Source organism: Hemitrygon akajei, chromosome 1 (assembly GCF_048418815.1).
Source record: "Hemitrygon akajei chromosome 1, sHemAka1.3, whole genome shotgun sequence".
Taxonomy (NCBI): Eukaryota; Metazoa; Chordata; class Chondrichthyes; order Myliobatiformes; family Dasyatidae; genus Hemitrygon; species Hemitrygon akajei.
The window spans coordinates 4,704,892-4,721,868 of NC_133124.1; the positions used below are offsets into that span (position 1 = coordinate 4,704,892).

At 46.4% G+C, this 16,977-nt stretch overlaps 2 protein-coding genes across 4 annotated transcripts in view; one reads left to right on the forward strand and one right to left on the reverse strand.

Annotated features, from left to right (window-relative positions):
* The window catches only part of ndufaf6 (NADH:ubiquinone oxidoreductase complex assembly factor 6), a 43,814-nt gene extending 38,395 nt beyond the window's left edge, over nucleotides 1–5,419 (reverse strand). The window contains exons 1-2 of one of the 3 annotated variants that reach the window (XM_073025742.1): nucleotides 5,150–5,419; nucleotides 4,257–4,356 (exon numbers count right to left, since the gene is read on the reverse strand). Coding sequence is in view for 2 of the 3 variants with exons in the window: in XM_073025659.1 (XP_072881760.1) it covers nucleotides 4,257–4,356; nucleotides 4,865–5,007 (243 nt within the window). In the remaining variant the exon portion in view is untranslated. Of the gene's footprint in view, nucleotides 1–4,256; nucleotides 4,357–4,864; nucleotides 5,070–5,149 lie in introns of those variants that run through there. The other 2 variants (XM_073025659.1, XM_073025567.1) reach the window with 2 other exon arrangements.
* Nucleotides 5,420–5,603: 184 nt separating this feature from the next.
* The window catches only part of nagpa (N-acetylglucosamine-1-phosphodiester alpha-N-acetylglucosaminidase), an 81,863-nt gene continuing 70,489 nt past the window's right edge, over nucleotides 5,604–16,977 (forward strand). Inside the window, exons 1-3 of the mRNA XM_073023943.1 lie at nucleotides 5,604–5,743; nucleotides 14,146–14,625; nucleotides 16,076–16,215. Coding sequence (XP_072880044.1) covers nucleotides 5,616–5,743; nucleotides 14,146–14,625; nucleotides 16,076–16,215 — 748 coding nt within the window. The 5' untranslated portion in view covers nucleotides 5,604–5,615. The remainder of the gene's footprint in view (nucleotides 5,744–14,145; nucleotides 14,626–16,075; nucleotides 16,216–16,977) is intronic.

Genomic DNA, 16,977 nt, shown 5'->3' on the forward strand with positions numbered 1-16,977 from the left:
GGCCAAGGTCTAGGAGTTTATTGATAGGTTTTGAGGGGATGCCAGCATTGAATGCTGAGCTGTGGTTGATAAAGAGCATCCTGATGGATGTATCTTCACTGTTAAGATGTTCTAGGGTTGAGTGAAGAGCCAATGAGATGGCACCTGCTGTGTCCTGCTGCTCCGGTAGGGAAAACAAACAGATGCAAATCCAAGTGCTGAATGCAAATACAACTTCAATATTTAAGCAACACACACAAAGTGCTGGTAGAACGCAGCAGGACCTGGCAGCGTCTATGGAAAAAAGTACAGTCAATGTTTTGAGCTGGACCACCCAACTGTCTCAGTCTGAAATTTCGACTGTACTTTTTTCTATAGGTGCTGCCTGATCTGCTGAGTTCCTCCAGCAATTTGTGTGTGTTGCACAGAGCTTCTTTCACTGGCCACCATTTTAGCTGAACTTGTAAGAAGAACTTCCTTATTGAAGTTCTTTTCTTTCAGTTAGTCCTGACGAAGGGTCTCGGCCCGAAACGTTGACTGTACTTCTTCCTATAGATGCTGCCTGGTCTGCTGCGTTCCACCAGCATTTTGTGTGTATTGCTTGAATTTCCAGCATCTGCAGATTTCCTCGTGTTTGCATTCAATATTTAAGAGAAGTTTGGATAAATAAATGGATAGAAGGAGTATGGATGCTACTTTTCATACTGTTTGTCAATGATTTAGATAACAGAATTGACAGCTTTGTGGCAAAGTTTACAGGTGATACGAAGATAGGTGGAGGGGTCGGTAGTGCTGAGGAAGCAATGTGATTACAGCAGGACTTAGACAGATTGGAAGAATGGTCAAAAAGTGGCAGATGGAATACAGTGTTGGGAAATATATGATAATGCATTTTGGTAAAAGGAACAATAGTGTGTACTATTATCTAAATGGGGAGAAGCTTCAAACATCAGAGGTGCAGAGGGTCTTAGGACTCCCAGAAGGTTAACTTACAGGTTGAGTCTGCAGTAAAGAAGGCAAATGTAATGTTGCCATTTATTTGAAGGGAAGTAGAATACAAAAGCAAGGAGATAATGCTGAGCCTTTATAAGATGCTAGTCCAGCCATATTTGGAGTATTGTCTACAGTTTTGGGCCCTGTATCTCAGAAAGTATGTGTTGCTATTGGAAAGAGTCCAGAGGAGGATCACAAGGATGATTCTGGGAATGAGAAGCGTTTGGCAGCTTTGGGCCTATACTCATTGGAATTTAGAAGAATGCAGGGGGATCTCATTGAAACCTACCAAATGTTAAAAGGACTAGATAAGGCAGATATGGAGAGGATATTTCCTACAGTGGGGGTATCCAGAACTAGATTGCACAGCCTCAAAGTTGAGGGGCAACCTTTTAGAACAGAGGTAAGGAGGATTTTGTTTTAGCCAGAGAGCAGTAAATCTATGGAATGCTCTGCCACAGACTGTGATGGAGGCCAAATCTGTTGGTATATTTAAAGCAGAAGTTGATTGTTTCCTGATCAATCAGGGCATCAAAGGATATGGCAAGAAAGCAGGTGTATGGGGTTGAGTGGGATCCTGGATCAGCCATGACGGAATCGCAGAGCAGACTTGATGGGCTGAATGGTCTAATTCTGCTCCTATTTCTATGGTCTTAAGAGCCTATTTCTGTGCTATAGTGCTAGATAACTCTGTTGGAGGTTTAAATTAGAACTTTTGAGATGAAAAGGAGGTAAATGAATAAGAAAATAAGCAGATTCACTGGGATCAAAGGAGATATTCCAGGTGGGGTTTTGGGGTCTTCCAATACAACGTAACAACTTTAGCATTTTAGACATCAGATAAAGCACGCTTTGTAGTTCCCAAATATGTCTCCAAATTACCAAAATGGCAGCCACACAGAACAGAAACCAAATGTCCAGCAAAACACATCATAAAAGTCTTAATAATGATCACTGTTAGATCACCAACCAGTAATGTCACATGCAATTCAACAATGAATTCAAAATAAGAATTTGAAACAACTTTTCTCTTTAGAACCAAGATCATGTACACTTAAATAAATTCTTCTTAATTCCTAATTTTGTTTTAAAAAAGGAAAAGTCATCCCTCTGCTGTATAAAATTATCCCACCATTGTAGTCAATTGGGACACAGCAAACTTTTGCAAACCACATTGTGAAAGTGGAGGTGGATACGACAGGGTCTTTTAACAGACTCCTGGACAGGTATACGGAGCTCAGAAAAATAGAGGGCTATGTGTAACACTAGGTAATTTCTAAGGTAAGGACATGTTCAGCACAGCCTTGTGGGCCAAAGGGCCTGTATTGTGCTCTAGGTTTTCTATGTTTCTATAACTCCTTACAGACAGTGGCGGGACTGACTAACTGCTACATTACCATGCCACTCGAAAACATTACAAGAAAATGTGAAATATTTGTTGCTAAAGTTTTTGTCAATATTCACCATTAACTTCTAAAAGCATGGTCAAGTGTTGCTTTCCATTTGCTGTAACCATCAAAAGCATATCAATCACTTTACCGAAAATGTACTGACTGCCAGACTGGCTTTACTTCACACGGCCAGGAGATCTAAACTGCCATTTATCTCTAGTCATAACTCAAACATTGCTGCTACAGAGAAACCATCATATTAACAGTGAAACATTACAGAGAGGCCATTACATTAGCAGTAAAACATTACATAATGGACAGGAGACAATAGAATTTATGAAAAACAATACATAAACAAAGACCAACAACTGATGTGCAAAAGAAAACAAGTTGGACAAATAATAAATAATACTGAGAATATGAGTTATACAGTCCTCGAAGATGAGTCCACAGATTGTGGAATCAGTTCAGTGTTGAGCTGAGTGAAGTTATCCACGCTGGTTCATGAGCCTGATGGTTGAAGGATAATAACTGCTCCTGAAACTGGTAGTGTGAGACTGGCAGTAGCGAGAAGACAGCATGGCCTGGATGCATAGTCCTTGCTGCTTTCTTTTGACAGCACTCTGTGCAGATGTGCTCAGTGGTGGGGAGGGCTTTGCCTGTGATGGACTGGGCTCCATCCACAATTTTCAGTTCTATTCCTGCACCTTGCTATGTCATGGCCTGGTATGGAAACACCAGTCAGGATACTCTACACTATGCATCTAAAGAAGTTTGCCAAAGTTTTGGTGACATGTTAAATCTATGCAAACTTCTAAGTAAAAAATTCAAGCTTACTTGCCTGAAGGAAAAACTTTCCAATCACAAAATAACTCCACTCAGAATGGAGAATTGTTGGTGGTTGTCCACTGTATCAGACGATGACAGGGAACCTGTGCAGGAGAGTTTCTAAAGTGGAAAAGCCGTTGCACTGGGCCAGTCCCACTCTCTCGACCTCAGAAGTCCGGATCCTTCCTTGAAGAAATCATCAAGACCTTCTACCGAGGCACCACTGAGAGCATCTTGACTGGCTGTATCACCACCTGGTACAGGAAATGCACCAACCTTGATTGCCGGGCACTGAAGAGAGTGGTACAAAGAGCCCAGCACACCTGTGAATGTGAACTTCCCTCCACTGAGGACATTTACAGCAGCGTGTGCAGAAAGGAGGTCCGGAAGATCATTGGGGGCACCAGTCACCCCACCCATAAAATGCTTCAGCTGCTTCCGTCTGGTAAATGCTATTGCAGCATTAAAGCCAGGACCAACAGGCTACAGGACAGCTTCTTTCTACAAGCCATTAGACTAATAAATTCACGTCTGTTCATTGTAATGGAGTCATAACGCAAAAAAATTTACTCCCTCACATCGTGAGATGGATGTACGATTTAAATCAATTCATTCATTCAAATTTATTCAGTGATACAAACAAGCGTCACTAAACTGGGGTCTTTCTTGGTTGCAGTGGATGACCACGACTAATTCTGTGCCTTGTCATGCCCACAGTGTTGTGGAACTGCCTTCCTGGCCGTTGGATCTTACTGCAGATCTCTTCTGCACTCTGCCAGAGCTGACTTTGCAAGGTAGGTCAGGCGTGTTCCTACCTTACAGGGGTATGAGGTCCACTGGCTTCCCACACCTGGTTTAACCTGCTTGTTAAAAGTGGTGTACCATGGTGTGGCCACTGTTGCATGCACACAGTGACATGGAGTCACAGATGATAGCTGAGGGTTTGGTGGGGAGCTCTGGTGAAGGGGCAAGTCATGTCTATTCCAGGATCGTTCACTCACCTTTGGAATGAAGAATTGGCAATTTAATTAAAAACACATTGGAGTATCTATGCAGAGTACTTGCCTGAGCCAGCTCCACATTGAATGCTCTCAGTGCAAAAACCGAGCAGCGAAGTTCTGAAGGAAGCAGCAGAGATGTCAGAAAACCTTCATAGTCCCGACTTCTGTGAGGAAAACAATGATCCAACCATTACAAAAATAAACAATGTCAACAACAAAAAGTGAAGTGTGTAATCAAAATATAAAATAAGAGCACCAGACTTAGGAGCAGAATCGGGCCATTCAGCCCATCGGAATTGCTGTCATTCCATCATGCTAATTTATTGTCCTTCTCAACTCCATCCTCCTGCCTTCTCCCCGTAATCTTTGCCGGCTTGACTAATCAAGAACCTGTCAACCTCCTCTTCAACATATTAACGTATCTAATGACTTGACCTCCCCAGCCGTCTGTTGCAATGAATTCCATAGATTCACGACCCTGTGGCTAAAGAAATTCGTCACCACTGTTCTAAATGGACGTCTCTCTATTCCCAGGCTGTGATCTCTGGTCACGATTGGAAACATCCAGTGCATCGAGGCCTTTCGGTATTCGGTAGGTTTCAATGCACTGCGCAGCTCCGACCTCCCGGCAGGTACATGACCTCCATCCCGGTGCCGGAACGGGCCGCTTACCGGACAACCTGCGCACAGTAGTGCTCGTGATGCGCGGGGGCGGCGGCCCCGCTGTCGGTCGCGCGCACCCGCCTGGCCTCGCGACCCCAGCGGCCCGTCAGCAGCAACGATCGTCCGAGAGCGCGCACCGCGCGGGACTCCATGCTGGAACGCGTCTCTCCCCCTCACCAGCGGTCCCTTCCTCCACCCCTTCCGGAGAGCAACGCACGCCGCTGACCAAACGTTCCACCCACAATACAACACGAGGAGCGTCTGCAGACACCGAAATCCAGGGCAAACACTCACAGAATGCCGGAGGAACTCAGCAGGTCAGGCAGCTTCTATGGAGATGCATAAAGAGTCGACGTTTCCAGCCGAGACACTACAGCACATTTTATCCGCCCGGAAAGGAAAAGCCGAGACACAGAGTTGGTGGCTGGATCTCGCAGCATCTGTGGTCGGGTTGGTGCCGTGGGGAAGTAAGGAATTACCACCATTTCAGGATGGTGTAAAAAAAAGCCAATGGATCGTGAACATCAAGTGACAGCTGAGAAGTAGCTGTCGGCGGTCAAACGTCACGTGGTCCTCGAATGGGCGGGTCACTGATTGACAGCTGGGCTGACTTCACCTGATCAGATGGGTGGGCGGGTGCTGGTGGCACGTGACCGACCGATGGGCGAATACTGGCGTTCTTCAGTGAGGGGGCGTGGTGGAGGAGTGGGCGGTGCTTCTGTGTCATGTGATCGGAGAGTGGGCGGGATGGGAGCGTAAGATGAGAATGGCGGCCGATGGGCGCCGCGCCGTGCAGTGCCCGGTGGTGCTGGCGGCAGGTTACTGGCACACCGGGCTGGCTCTCGGTGTCCTTGCCGTCCTGTGTACAAGTGCAGGAGCTGTCGATGGGTAAGTGCCTCTAACATCTCCTTCAGGCACCCTACTTCATTTGTGGGGGACCGTCTATGTCCACCTGGGCTCGGCGGGGCCGGCAGCCGTGACCGTATCCGTATCCCCTCGCTGATATAACACCTCTCCACACAGCCCTCTCGATAATAAAACAGGGGGATAAACTGAAGGATCGCTGATGATAAAAGTTGATGCCGTACATTCCACGACGTAACTTTAGTGCAAACGTGTCCTTATCACGGAGGCTTGACCAATCGCTGTCATTCAGCGTTTATTGCTAACTTATTCATGCAGGCACTTAACTTTTATAAAGGAAGTTCTAACGTAAATTTTACATGTATAGAATTTTCCATGGAATATTTTGCAAGTCATTTTTATCTGTAAATACATCAATTGTATCTATTTGCAATCGTAAAATAACAAAGTTTATAGCAACACGCACGAATGCAGTGAGTTCCTCTTGTCTTCACCGACCACCCCATGAGCCTCTGATCCAGCCCTCCGCAACATCCGCCATCTCCAAAGGGATCCTACCACTAAACACATTTTTACCTCTCCTTCCCACCCCAATCCCAGTCTCCACATTCTGCAGGGATCGCTCCCTCGCCTCCATTCAGAACCCCAAACCAGGAGAGAATTGAATTGACTTTATTTCTTACATCCTTCACTTTCATGAGGAGTAAAAATCTTTGTCTCCATCTGAATGTGCAATTTAAAGTAATGTGAAAAAATAGTGTATACAACAAGACAGTCATTATAGCATAGAATTGTATCAATATGATGGCCTGGTGGAAGAAGCTGTCCTGGAGCCTGTTGGTCCTGGCTTTTATGCTGCGCTACCGTTTCCCGGATGGTAGCAGCTGGAACAGTTTGTGGTTGGAGTGACTCGGGTCCCCAATGATCCTTCAGGCCCTTTTTACACACCTGTCCTTGTAAATGTCCTGAATAGTGGGAAGTTCACATCTACAGATGCGCTGGGCTGTCCGCACCACTCTCTGCAGAGTCCTGTGATTAAGGGAGGTACAGTTCCCATACCAGGCAGTGATGCAGGCAGTGAGGATGCTCTCAATTGTGCCCCTGTAGAAAGTTCTCTGTTGTGCCTTTTTGGCTACTCAGCCGGTACGTACAGACCATGTGAGATCCTCGGTGATGTGTATGGCAAGGAACTTCAAGCTGTCCACCTTCTCAACCCCAGATCCATTGATGTCAATAGGAGTTAGCCTGTCTCCATTCCTCCTGTAATCCACAACCAGCTCCTTTGTTGTTGCAACATTGAGGGAGAGTTTGTTTTCTTGACCCAACTGTGTCAGGTGGTGATTTCCACTCTGTAGGCTGCCTCGTTATTATTTCAGATTAGACCAATCAGTGTAGCATCGTCGGCAAATTTAATTAGCAGATTGGAGCTGTGGGTGATGACACAGTCATGGGTATACAGAGAGTAAAGGAAGGGACTTAGGACACAGTCCTGAGGAGCTCCTGTGTTGAGGGTCGGAGGGGTGGAGGTGAGGGAGCCCACTCTTACCACCTGTGGGCGATCTGACAGGAAGTCCAGGATCCAGCTGCATGAGGCAGGGTGAAGGCCGAGGTCTCTGAGCTTCTTGTCGAGCCTGGAGAGAATTATGGTGTTGACTGCTGAACAGCATTCTCACATAAGCATTCTTCTCCAGATGTGTAAGGATGGTGTGTAGAGCTGTGGCTAATGCATCATCTGTCCATTGGTTGTGTTGGTAGGTCTATTGTAGGAGGTCCATTGTGGGTGGTAGTATGCTGCAGATGTAGTCCTTGTCTCAAAGTATTTGCTTGTTATTGAGGTGAGTATGGCAGGGCACCAGTCATTCAGACACGTTACCTTGGTCTTTTTAGGTACAGGGACAAGGGTGGATGTTTTGAAGCAGGAGGACACTCTACACTGGGAGAGGGGGAGATTAAAAATGTCTGTAAACACACCTGCCAGTTGTGTCATGCACGTCCTGAGTACTCGCCCTGGGATGCCGTTCGATCCCGCAGCCTCGCAACTGTCCACTCGTTGGAAACATCTGTGACTTCAGTCTCAGAGATGACCAAGATGCAGATCACTTTGGGGGCTCAATGTTCGCTACATTGAACCAAGCAAAAAAGATTCCTTTCATCTGGGAGAGAAGCAGCGATGTTGGTGGCTGCACTTAGCTTTGGAGTCTGCGATGGTGTGCAGACCTTGCCATGAGCTGTGTGTGTTTGTGTCTGGATCTTGACCCCGTATTGTCGTTTTGCTGCCTTGGTGACTTTGTGCAGATCGAAGCTGCGTTTCTTGAGTTCCTGTTGGTCACCAGCAGCATGAGCTGTGTTGTGTGGCAAGTGCTGTGCGCATGGATCTGTTGATCCAGGGTTTCTGGTTTGGATAGACCTGACCGATTTTTCGGGGGAACAACGTCCTCGATGCACTTCCGGATGAAGCTCATGACCCCCTTCTGTGAACTCAGATATCCTCATCACGAAAGATACTCCTTTTGACGTCATCAAAGCAGTCCTGTGGCATGGAGACCGATCGGTGGGACCAGCAGTGAACGGTTTTAACTTTGGTGGCCTCTTACTTCAGCTTCTGCCTGTACATGAGCAGAAGCAAGATGGAGGAGTGATCCGACTTCCCAAACGGCAGATGGAGGAGGGCTTTGTAAGCGTTGCAGGAGGGAGAGTAGCAGTGGGTGAGTATGCTCTCTCCCCGTGTGCACTGCTGACAAAACTTCAGAGGGACTTTAGTCAGTGACACTCTATTAAAGTCTTTGGCAACAATGAAAGCAGCCTCTGGGTGTGCGTTCTCCAGGGGCTCGTACAGTCCCTTGAGAGCCAGGTCAGTATCAGCCTCTGGGTGTGCATTCTCCAGGGGCTGATGGTCTCGTACAGTCCCTTGAGAGCCAGGTCAGTATCAGCCTCTGGGTGTGCATTCTCCAGGGGCTCGTACAGTCCCTTGAGAGCCAGGTCAGTATCAGCCTCTGGGTGTGCATTCTCCAGGGGCTCGTACGGTCCCTTGAGAGACAGGTCAGTATCAGCCTCTGGCGGAATATACATGGCTGTGATAATAACAGTGTGAACTCCCTGGGCAGCCTGGAAGGTCTACATAGCAACACAAGGTACTTCCGATCGGGGGAACAAAATGATTTGAGGGCATGCACATTCTGGGGGTCGCATTATTGACTGTGAAGCATACCCCATCTCCTTTACTCTTCCCAGAGAGGTTTTTACACCTGTCCACCCAGAACAGGGAGAACCCAGAGGGCTCGATGGCGTGACCCGGTATCTCCTCTGTCATCAGGTCTCCACAAAGCACAAAACATTTTGTTCCTTTGTTTCTCGCTGACAGGAGATCCTGGCTCTCAGTTGGTATAGCTTGTTGTCCAGGAGTGTTAGCCAGGTGAATGCTAGGGAGCAGTGGTTGTCATGTCAACCTCACCAGGATGCCGGCCCTTCTCCCTGGTCTCTGCCTCTGCTTCCAAGGTATGAGCCTCCTGTGGATTGCAGAAGCAGGGGTTCCCAGTGTCGAGAAGGCGGCAGATTGTGGGTAAATGCTGTCTTCCCGACGTTCAGGAGAGTCAGTCGATCATATCTAAAGTGCCTATCAGCTTCCTGAACAAGGAATTGAGGGAAATCTCAGAAATTTGCAGTACACTTTAAGTTGGTATAGAGCTCACAACACGGCTGCTGTACACGGCACCATCAACACTTCACCTGCAAACCTGGTGTCTTCTGTTTTATCTGGTCCTCCTGGTGCACCTTTTTTATGTTGGTCCGATCGGTTCTAAATTGGCTTTATGGAGCGGCTCTGCTCCACCTACTAAAAGGGGAACTTCCTGGTGGCCAAACATTTTAATTCTTCTGCCCATTCTTGTTCTGATATTTCTGTCCATGGCCGCCTCTTGTGCCATGATTAGGCCTCCCTCAGGTTGGAAGAGCGACAGCTTGTATTCTATTTGAGTAGTCTTCAACTTGATGGCATGAACATCGATTTCTCCTTCCCATTACAAAATCCCTCCCCCTTCCCTCCTCTTCTATTTCCGACTCTGGCTCTTGCCTTTTCTTAACTACCTATCACCTCCCCGATACCCCCTTTCTTCTCTCCTATGGTCCACTCTCCTCTTCTCAGATTCCTTCCTCTCCAGCCCTTTATTTTTCCAACCCTTCACGTCAGAGTCTACATCAGAACTCAGCCAGGCCAGCGTAATCTGTTCAAAGCAAATTTATTATCAAAGTACATATGTGTCACCACATACAACTCTGAGGTTCGTTTTCTTGCAGATGTACTCAATAAGTCCAGTAACCATAACAGAATCAATGAAAGGCCACATGCAACAGGGCGGACAGCCAGTGAGCAAAAACACAAGAAACTGCAAATACACAAATTTTAAAAAAAGTAGTTACCGTCATCATCGTTATTTGCCATGTTGTATGACGTAGGTTACCATGGTGAGTGTTCTTGCCAAATCTTTCTACAGAAGTGGTTTGCCATTGCCGCCTTCTCGTCAGTGTTTTTACAAGACAGGTGACTCCAGCCGTCATCAATCCTCTTCAGAGATGGTCTGCCTGGTGTCAGCGGTCACATAACCAGGACTTGTGATGTGCACCGGCTGTTCATACGACCATCCACCGCCTGCTCCCATGGCTTCACGTCACCCTGAATTTTGGGGTTGGACTAAACGGGTGCTTCACCTTGCCCAAGGAAGGAACACTTTACACCTCTTTTGGTAGAAATGTATCTCCACCTTGCCACCCAGGAAATAATAATAGAACATGGAAGAGTACAGCACAGGCCATTTGGCCAACAGTGTTGTCCTGAACTGGCCAAAAAGCAGATCAAAAACACCCAAACACTAATCCCTCCTACAATGTTCATCTCCCTCCATCTTGAATCCACGTGCCTATCCAAACGCCTCTTAAAAGCCTTTAATGTACCGTATTTGCCACTACCACCATACCAGACAACACATTCCAAGCATCCACGACTCTAAGTAAAAGACTTACCCCTCACATCCCCCTCAATGCATGCCCTCTAGTGTTAGACATTTCAACCCTGGAAAACAGACACTCTGCCCAGTCTATATATGCCTTTCATAATCTTGTAAACTTCTATTAGATCACCCCTCAGCCTCTGATGCTCCAGAGAAGAGTTTATTCAGCCTCACAACAGCACATGCCCTCTAATCCAGGCAGCACCCTGATGAACCCCTCTGTACCCTGTCCAAAGCCTCCACATCCTTCCTATAGTGGGGTGACCAGAACTGTGTGCAATTCTCCAGGTGTGGCCTGTCTGAAGTTTTATCAAGTAACATAACCTCCTGACTTGAAGTGTAAGGGCAGGTGTAACACTTGTTCCGCTTACAAGGAACAAGTGCTACACCTGCCCTTACACTTCCTCCCTCACCACCATTCAGGGCCCCAGACAGTCCTTCCAGGTGAGGCGACACTTCACCTGTGAGTCGGTTGGTGTGGTATACTGCGTCCGGTGCTCCCGGTGTGGCCTTTTACATATTGGTGAGACCCGACGCAGACTGGGAGACTGTTTCGCTGAACACCTACGCTCTGTCCGCCAGAGAAAACAGGATCTTCCAGTGGCCACACATTTAAATTCCATGTCCCATTCCCATTCTGATATGTCTATCCATGGCCTCCTCTACTGTCAAAATGAGTCCACACTCAGGCTGGAGGAACAACACCTTATATACTGGCTGGGTAGCCTCCAACCTGATGGCATGAACACTGACTTCTCTAACTTCCGTTAATGCCCCTCCTCCCCTTCTTACCCCACCCCGACATATTTAGTTGTTTGATTTTTTCTTTCTCTCTCTGCCCTTCACTCTGCCTGTTCTCCATCTCCCTCTGGTGCTGCCCCCTTCCCCTTTCTTTCTCCTGAGGCCTCTCGTCCCATGATCCTTTCCCTTCTCCAGCTCTGTATCACTTTCGCCAATCACCTTTCCAGCTCTTAGCTTCATCCCACCCCCTCCAGTCTTTTCCTATCATTTCACATTTCCCCCTCCCCCCACTACTTTCAAATCTCTTCATATCGCTCCTTTGAGTTAGTCCTGACGAAGGGTCTCGGCCCGAAACATCAACAGTGCTTCTCCTTATAGATGCTGCCTGGCTTGTGTGTGTTGTTTGAATTTCCAGCATCTGCAGATTTCCTCGTGTTTGCTTTTCCACTCAGTTTAGTGTCATCAGCAAATGTTGCTACACTACGCTCAGTCCCCTCTTCCAAATCATCAATGTAAATGGTAAACAGCTGCGGGCCCAGCACAGACCCCTGCGGCACCCCACTCACCACTGACTGCCAACCGGAGAAACACCCATTTATACCAACTCTCTGCATTCTATTGGTTAACCAATCCACTATCCATGCCAATACACTTCCTCCGATGCCATGCATCCGTATCTTATTTATAAGTCTCTTGTGCAGCACCTTATCGAGCGCCTTCTGGAAATCCAAGTATATGACATCCACCTGTTCCCCTCTATCCACTGCACTCATTATGTCCGCAAAGAACTCCGGTAAGTTTGTCAAACAGGACCTGTCCTTTCTGAGTCCATGCTGTGTCTGTCTAATGGAACCACTCCTTTCTAAATGTTTCGCTATTTCTTCCTTAGTGACAGCTTCAAGCATTTTCCTGACTACAGATGTTAAGCTAACTAGCCTTTAGTTGCCCACCTTTTGCCTACATCCTTTTTTAAAAAGTGGTGTGACATTTGCTGTCTTCCAATCCACCAGGACCTGCCCAGAGTCTAGAGAGTTTTAATAAATTGATTACCAACAAGTTTACTGTAACCTCCGCCAATCCCTTCAGCACCCTGGGATGTATCTCATCAGGACCAGGGGACTTATCTACCTTCAGGCCCTCAAGTGGGATCTCATTGAAACATTTTGATTATTGAAATGCCTAGTCTGGGGTGTCTAGGGAGGGGTAGCACCTCCGTTGGGGGGGGGGGCTGCCCTGCCCTTTTCCAGGGCAGCTTGTCCACCTTTGGTCCCCACCTGGCGCTCAGCTCTCACCTGTGGCTCCAAGTAGCTGTGATACACACAGTGGCCACACCCCGGTTATCCGTCTCGGCAGACGGGCCAAACCAGGTGAGGGTAGCCGATGGGTCTCTGACCCTCGGTGAGGTAGGGGAACTGTCTGTCCCAGCGTGTGAAGTCTGGCCCTGGCGAATTGAGTGGAGGAGACAGATTAATGGTCCAGCGGTCAAGAAGGCAGGCCAGCAGGCGTTAGTGGAGCACTAAGAGCACGACAAGGCACTTAGACGTCCTGGTCATCCACTGCAAGAGGTGGTGATCTCTTTAAACTCACCCTGCAGAAGGCAATGGCAAACCACTGTGGTTACCTGCCGAGTACACGATTTCCCAAAATGTCAGAGCGCCGTGGAGGGAAATCGTCTGCCAACTGGAAATTCCAGATGCGACCTAACGACGATGACGAAATGCCTAGACGGAGTAGATGTGGAAAGGATGTTTCCCATGGTGGGGGAATCTAGGACAAGAGGGCACAGCCTCAGGATCGAGGGACGTTCTTTTGGAACAGAGATGTGAAGAAATTTCTTTAGCCAGAGAGTGGTGAGTTTGTGGAATTTATTACCACAGGCAGCTGTGGAGGCCAGGTCAGTGGGTGGATTTAAGGCAGAGATTGATAGGTTCTTGATTGGACGTGGCATAAAAAGTTATGGGGAGAAGGCCAGGTAGAAGGAGTGAGGGGAAAAAGAATCAGCCATGATTGAATAGCAGAGCGAACTCGATGGCCTAATTCTGCTCCTGTCTCTTGTATCTTATGCTATTAAACTGAATAATCTTCCTAATTCTGGCTTCACTGGCACGTGGCACAAATAGCTATCCTGAGATCATAATCCTGGATATCCCAGACCCTGCCTTCCCATATCCCACAAGAGGACCGTTTCACTAACCTGCCTGGCAGATCTACTGTCCTTGCTGAGCAGAGGGGGAGAGGGGGGGGGGGGGAACTTGAGCTTTTCTTTGCTTTCTCTGAGTGAAGTCCCGAAGAGCTAAAGCCTCAAGGTCATCACTCGATGTCCACTCCAATGATGGCCATTGCGCTTGCACCGCCTTCGTTTAATTTGTTCTTACTAATCAATCCCAAACATCGATCGGTCGCTGGTCAAAGCTCTTGTTTGCTGCTGTGACCTGCTGCTCCTCAGGCAATGGACCTGATTTAGAGCACCTCTCCAAGTTTCCCATATCCAGATTGGCCACTGGTCAAAGCTCTTTATTTATTTGTACTTCGATAATAAAATTTTCATTGAACTTTGAATCTCCTTTCTGACAGAGGTGGGAACTGAACCTGGAATGATGGTCTGGAATAATGCTACACGAACCTCGGCGCTTGCATGCGTTACCATCTTTGCATTTGTAATAATTTTCATCTCCTCTGTAGGACGTACTTGAATGATCTGCTTCCGTACTACCCTTTGGAACATGGCTCGCGGCATTCTCACAGACACATCAGAGACTGTCAGCCTATTGCGTTTGGGAATGTTACACATGAGACTTGGCCTGCGGATAAATCCTCTCGTCTCCCTGTTGCTAAATCTGCTGTATTCGTTTCAAAGTTTCCCACTGAGGAAGGGAAGCTTAAAACAGTGACTGGCCATTTCACCTTTGTGAATAACCCACTGAGAACAGTCTCAGTCTTGGAGCCACTGAAACCAGGAGGGTGCGATCACTCATACCGAGCAACTGTGCAAGAGACTGCCAAATCCAGGAAGTGTCTGGTGGCCCACAACGGTGGATTTTTTGACATGAGGAAAGGACTTTGCTTGGGTAATGTTGTGAGTGATGGAAAACTGGTACAAGATGCCAAGGGAATTCAAAATGCACAATTTGGGATCAAGAAGGACGGCACTTTGGTATTTGGGTAAGAAACTACATAACTCTAATTTTTAATGGATGTGTTGTGTAATTGGTACATGAAATCAGTAAACTCTCCCAGTTGCTTTTTATCATAACACACACAAATATCGGTGGAACTCTTTCCTAAGAAGAGGGCATGCCCTGGATAGTGAAGGTCTCAATGGTGGATGAGACCCGAGTCATTGAGCATATTTAAAGCAAAGTTTTCTGAGGGAGACAAAGGCTGTGGGTAGAATGATGGAGAATGGATTTGAGGGATGAATGAATCAGCCATGATGGAATGGTAGAGCAGACTCAATGGGCCAAATGGCCTAGATCTGCTCCTATGTCTTTTGGTCTAAAACGAGTTTTGGGAAATGTACACTACTTATAAACTCTCAGTTTTAAAAACTCAAAGGAATTCTTTTAAGTGTTCCAGCTTCTTATATTTTGCACACTTTGAAAGTTAAATTTAAATCCATGCAGAATTTGTTATTGTCTTGTTAGTATTATTCAGCCCTGTTCCTGAAAAAAAATAAACACTTATTTCGATATAAGATCATGATTAACACTGTCAGACATGCATCAGAGCACACAGTGAAATGTTACTTGCATCAATGACCAGTTCTATACTTTCTGTCCGTTAACTAATCCTCAGTATGTGATGGGACATTACCCACAATCCAGTGAGGGAATGACACAGTCTGAGTCCAGACGTGCAGCAGAGTTTGACTGCACGTTTATGGAGAGCAGACTGAAGGCTAATCAGGGAATTGGAAAAATGAATGCAGAGGAGCCAAGAACAGAGGTGAGAATTTCAGCTGTCGATGAGCTAACCAGCTGCAGAGTATTGTGGAGGTGATGTTCATAGTAGTAGTCCGATCACTCAAGTTGAGTATGATGTATACACAAGGGGTTGTTCCCTTCATGGAGAAGACCAGCTCGTGACTTGTTCAATGTGGGAAGTCTGACACCCAGGCATCCCCCACACAGTCGTTGACTGATCATGGCCAGGGTCCAGTGTCATGGAATGCAAGGTGGCTCCTGCAGCCTTCCTCCCTCCACCTTCGCTGCCATTGTGATGTGTCATCATCTTCCCCCAACTCCACCATTAAGACCCTCTCAACCTCTTCTTTAAATATACCCAGTGACCTGGCCTCCACAACTGTCTGTGGCACTAAATTCACCACCCTCTGGCTAAAGAAATTCCTCCTCATCTCTGTTCTAAATGGGTGTCCGTCTGTTCTGAGACTGTGCTCTCTGGTCCTAGACTCTTCATCCTCTCCACATCCATTCTATCTAGGAAAAACTGTAATGTAGGGAGAATGACTGCTCTTCAACCAAATTTTGTTTGGACCTGTTGTGATTATAATTTCTGTTAGCCTTATCAGTTTGAGTTTGCCTGTATTGTGTAGATATAAACAGAAGTTAATGTCCAACATTAATGCTAATCATAGTTCTCCAAATTCTCGTAGGTATCTATCAGAACAGGATGTTCTGGATAAAGAGAATCCATTTGTTCAGCTTGTGAGTGGGGTTGTGTGGCTCCTGCGAAATGGCACCACTTATATCAATGAGAGCCAGTCGGCTGAGTGTTCAGAGGCTCAGGAAACAGGTACAGTACAACAGTGAAAACTTGTGGCTTAATGAGTGAAGGAAGTATATTAATTCTTTAACATGCTGCAATGAAGTACAGATGTATTGAATCAAGTTTAATATCAGTGGCATATGTCAAGAAATTTGTGCAGCAATATACAACAATTATAAATTCTGATAAGAAATGTATATAAAAATATTAAATAGTGCAAAAAGAGAGCAAAAAATAGTAAGTAGGTTCATTGTCCATTCAGAAATTTGATGGCAGAGGGTAAGAAACTGCTCTTGAAACATTGAGTGTCTGTTCAGGGTGGCAATTCTGCACAGCCTTTCCAATCCTGTGCTATGGTGCCTCCATATCAGATGGTGATGCAGCTAGTTAGATTGTTCTTTGCGGTACATTTGTGAGTCTTTGGTGACACACCAAGTCTACTCACTGTCCTAATGAAATACAGCCGCTATTATGCCTTCACAGGTTTATAAAGAGTGAGTACCACATTATATTAAGCATAAAAAGAGCAGAAATGTAAAGATTAGAAGTGTGTCAATTGAACAAAAGATAACTGGAATAGGTATACTGATCTAATTGAACAATATTTTAAAGCAAATGAAATAGCCAATGAGAAATGAGTACCAATTTTGCTCAGTACATTGGATTTGAAGGCATATTATTTGCTATGAAGCTTGACTGCTCCAACCAAACCAATAGAAATTAGCTTTGCTGATACTGTCAAAGTAATTTAGAACCAGAAACATTGATTACAGGCTCCTTTAGGTTTCA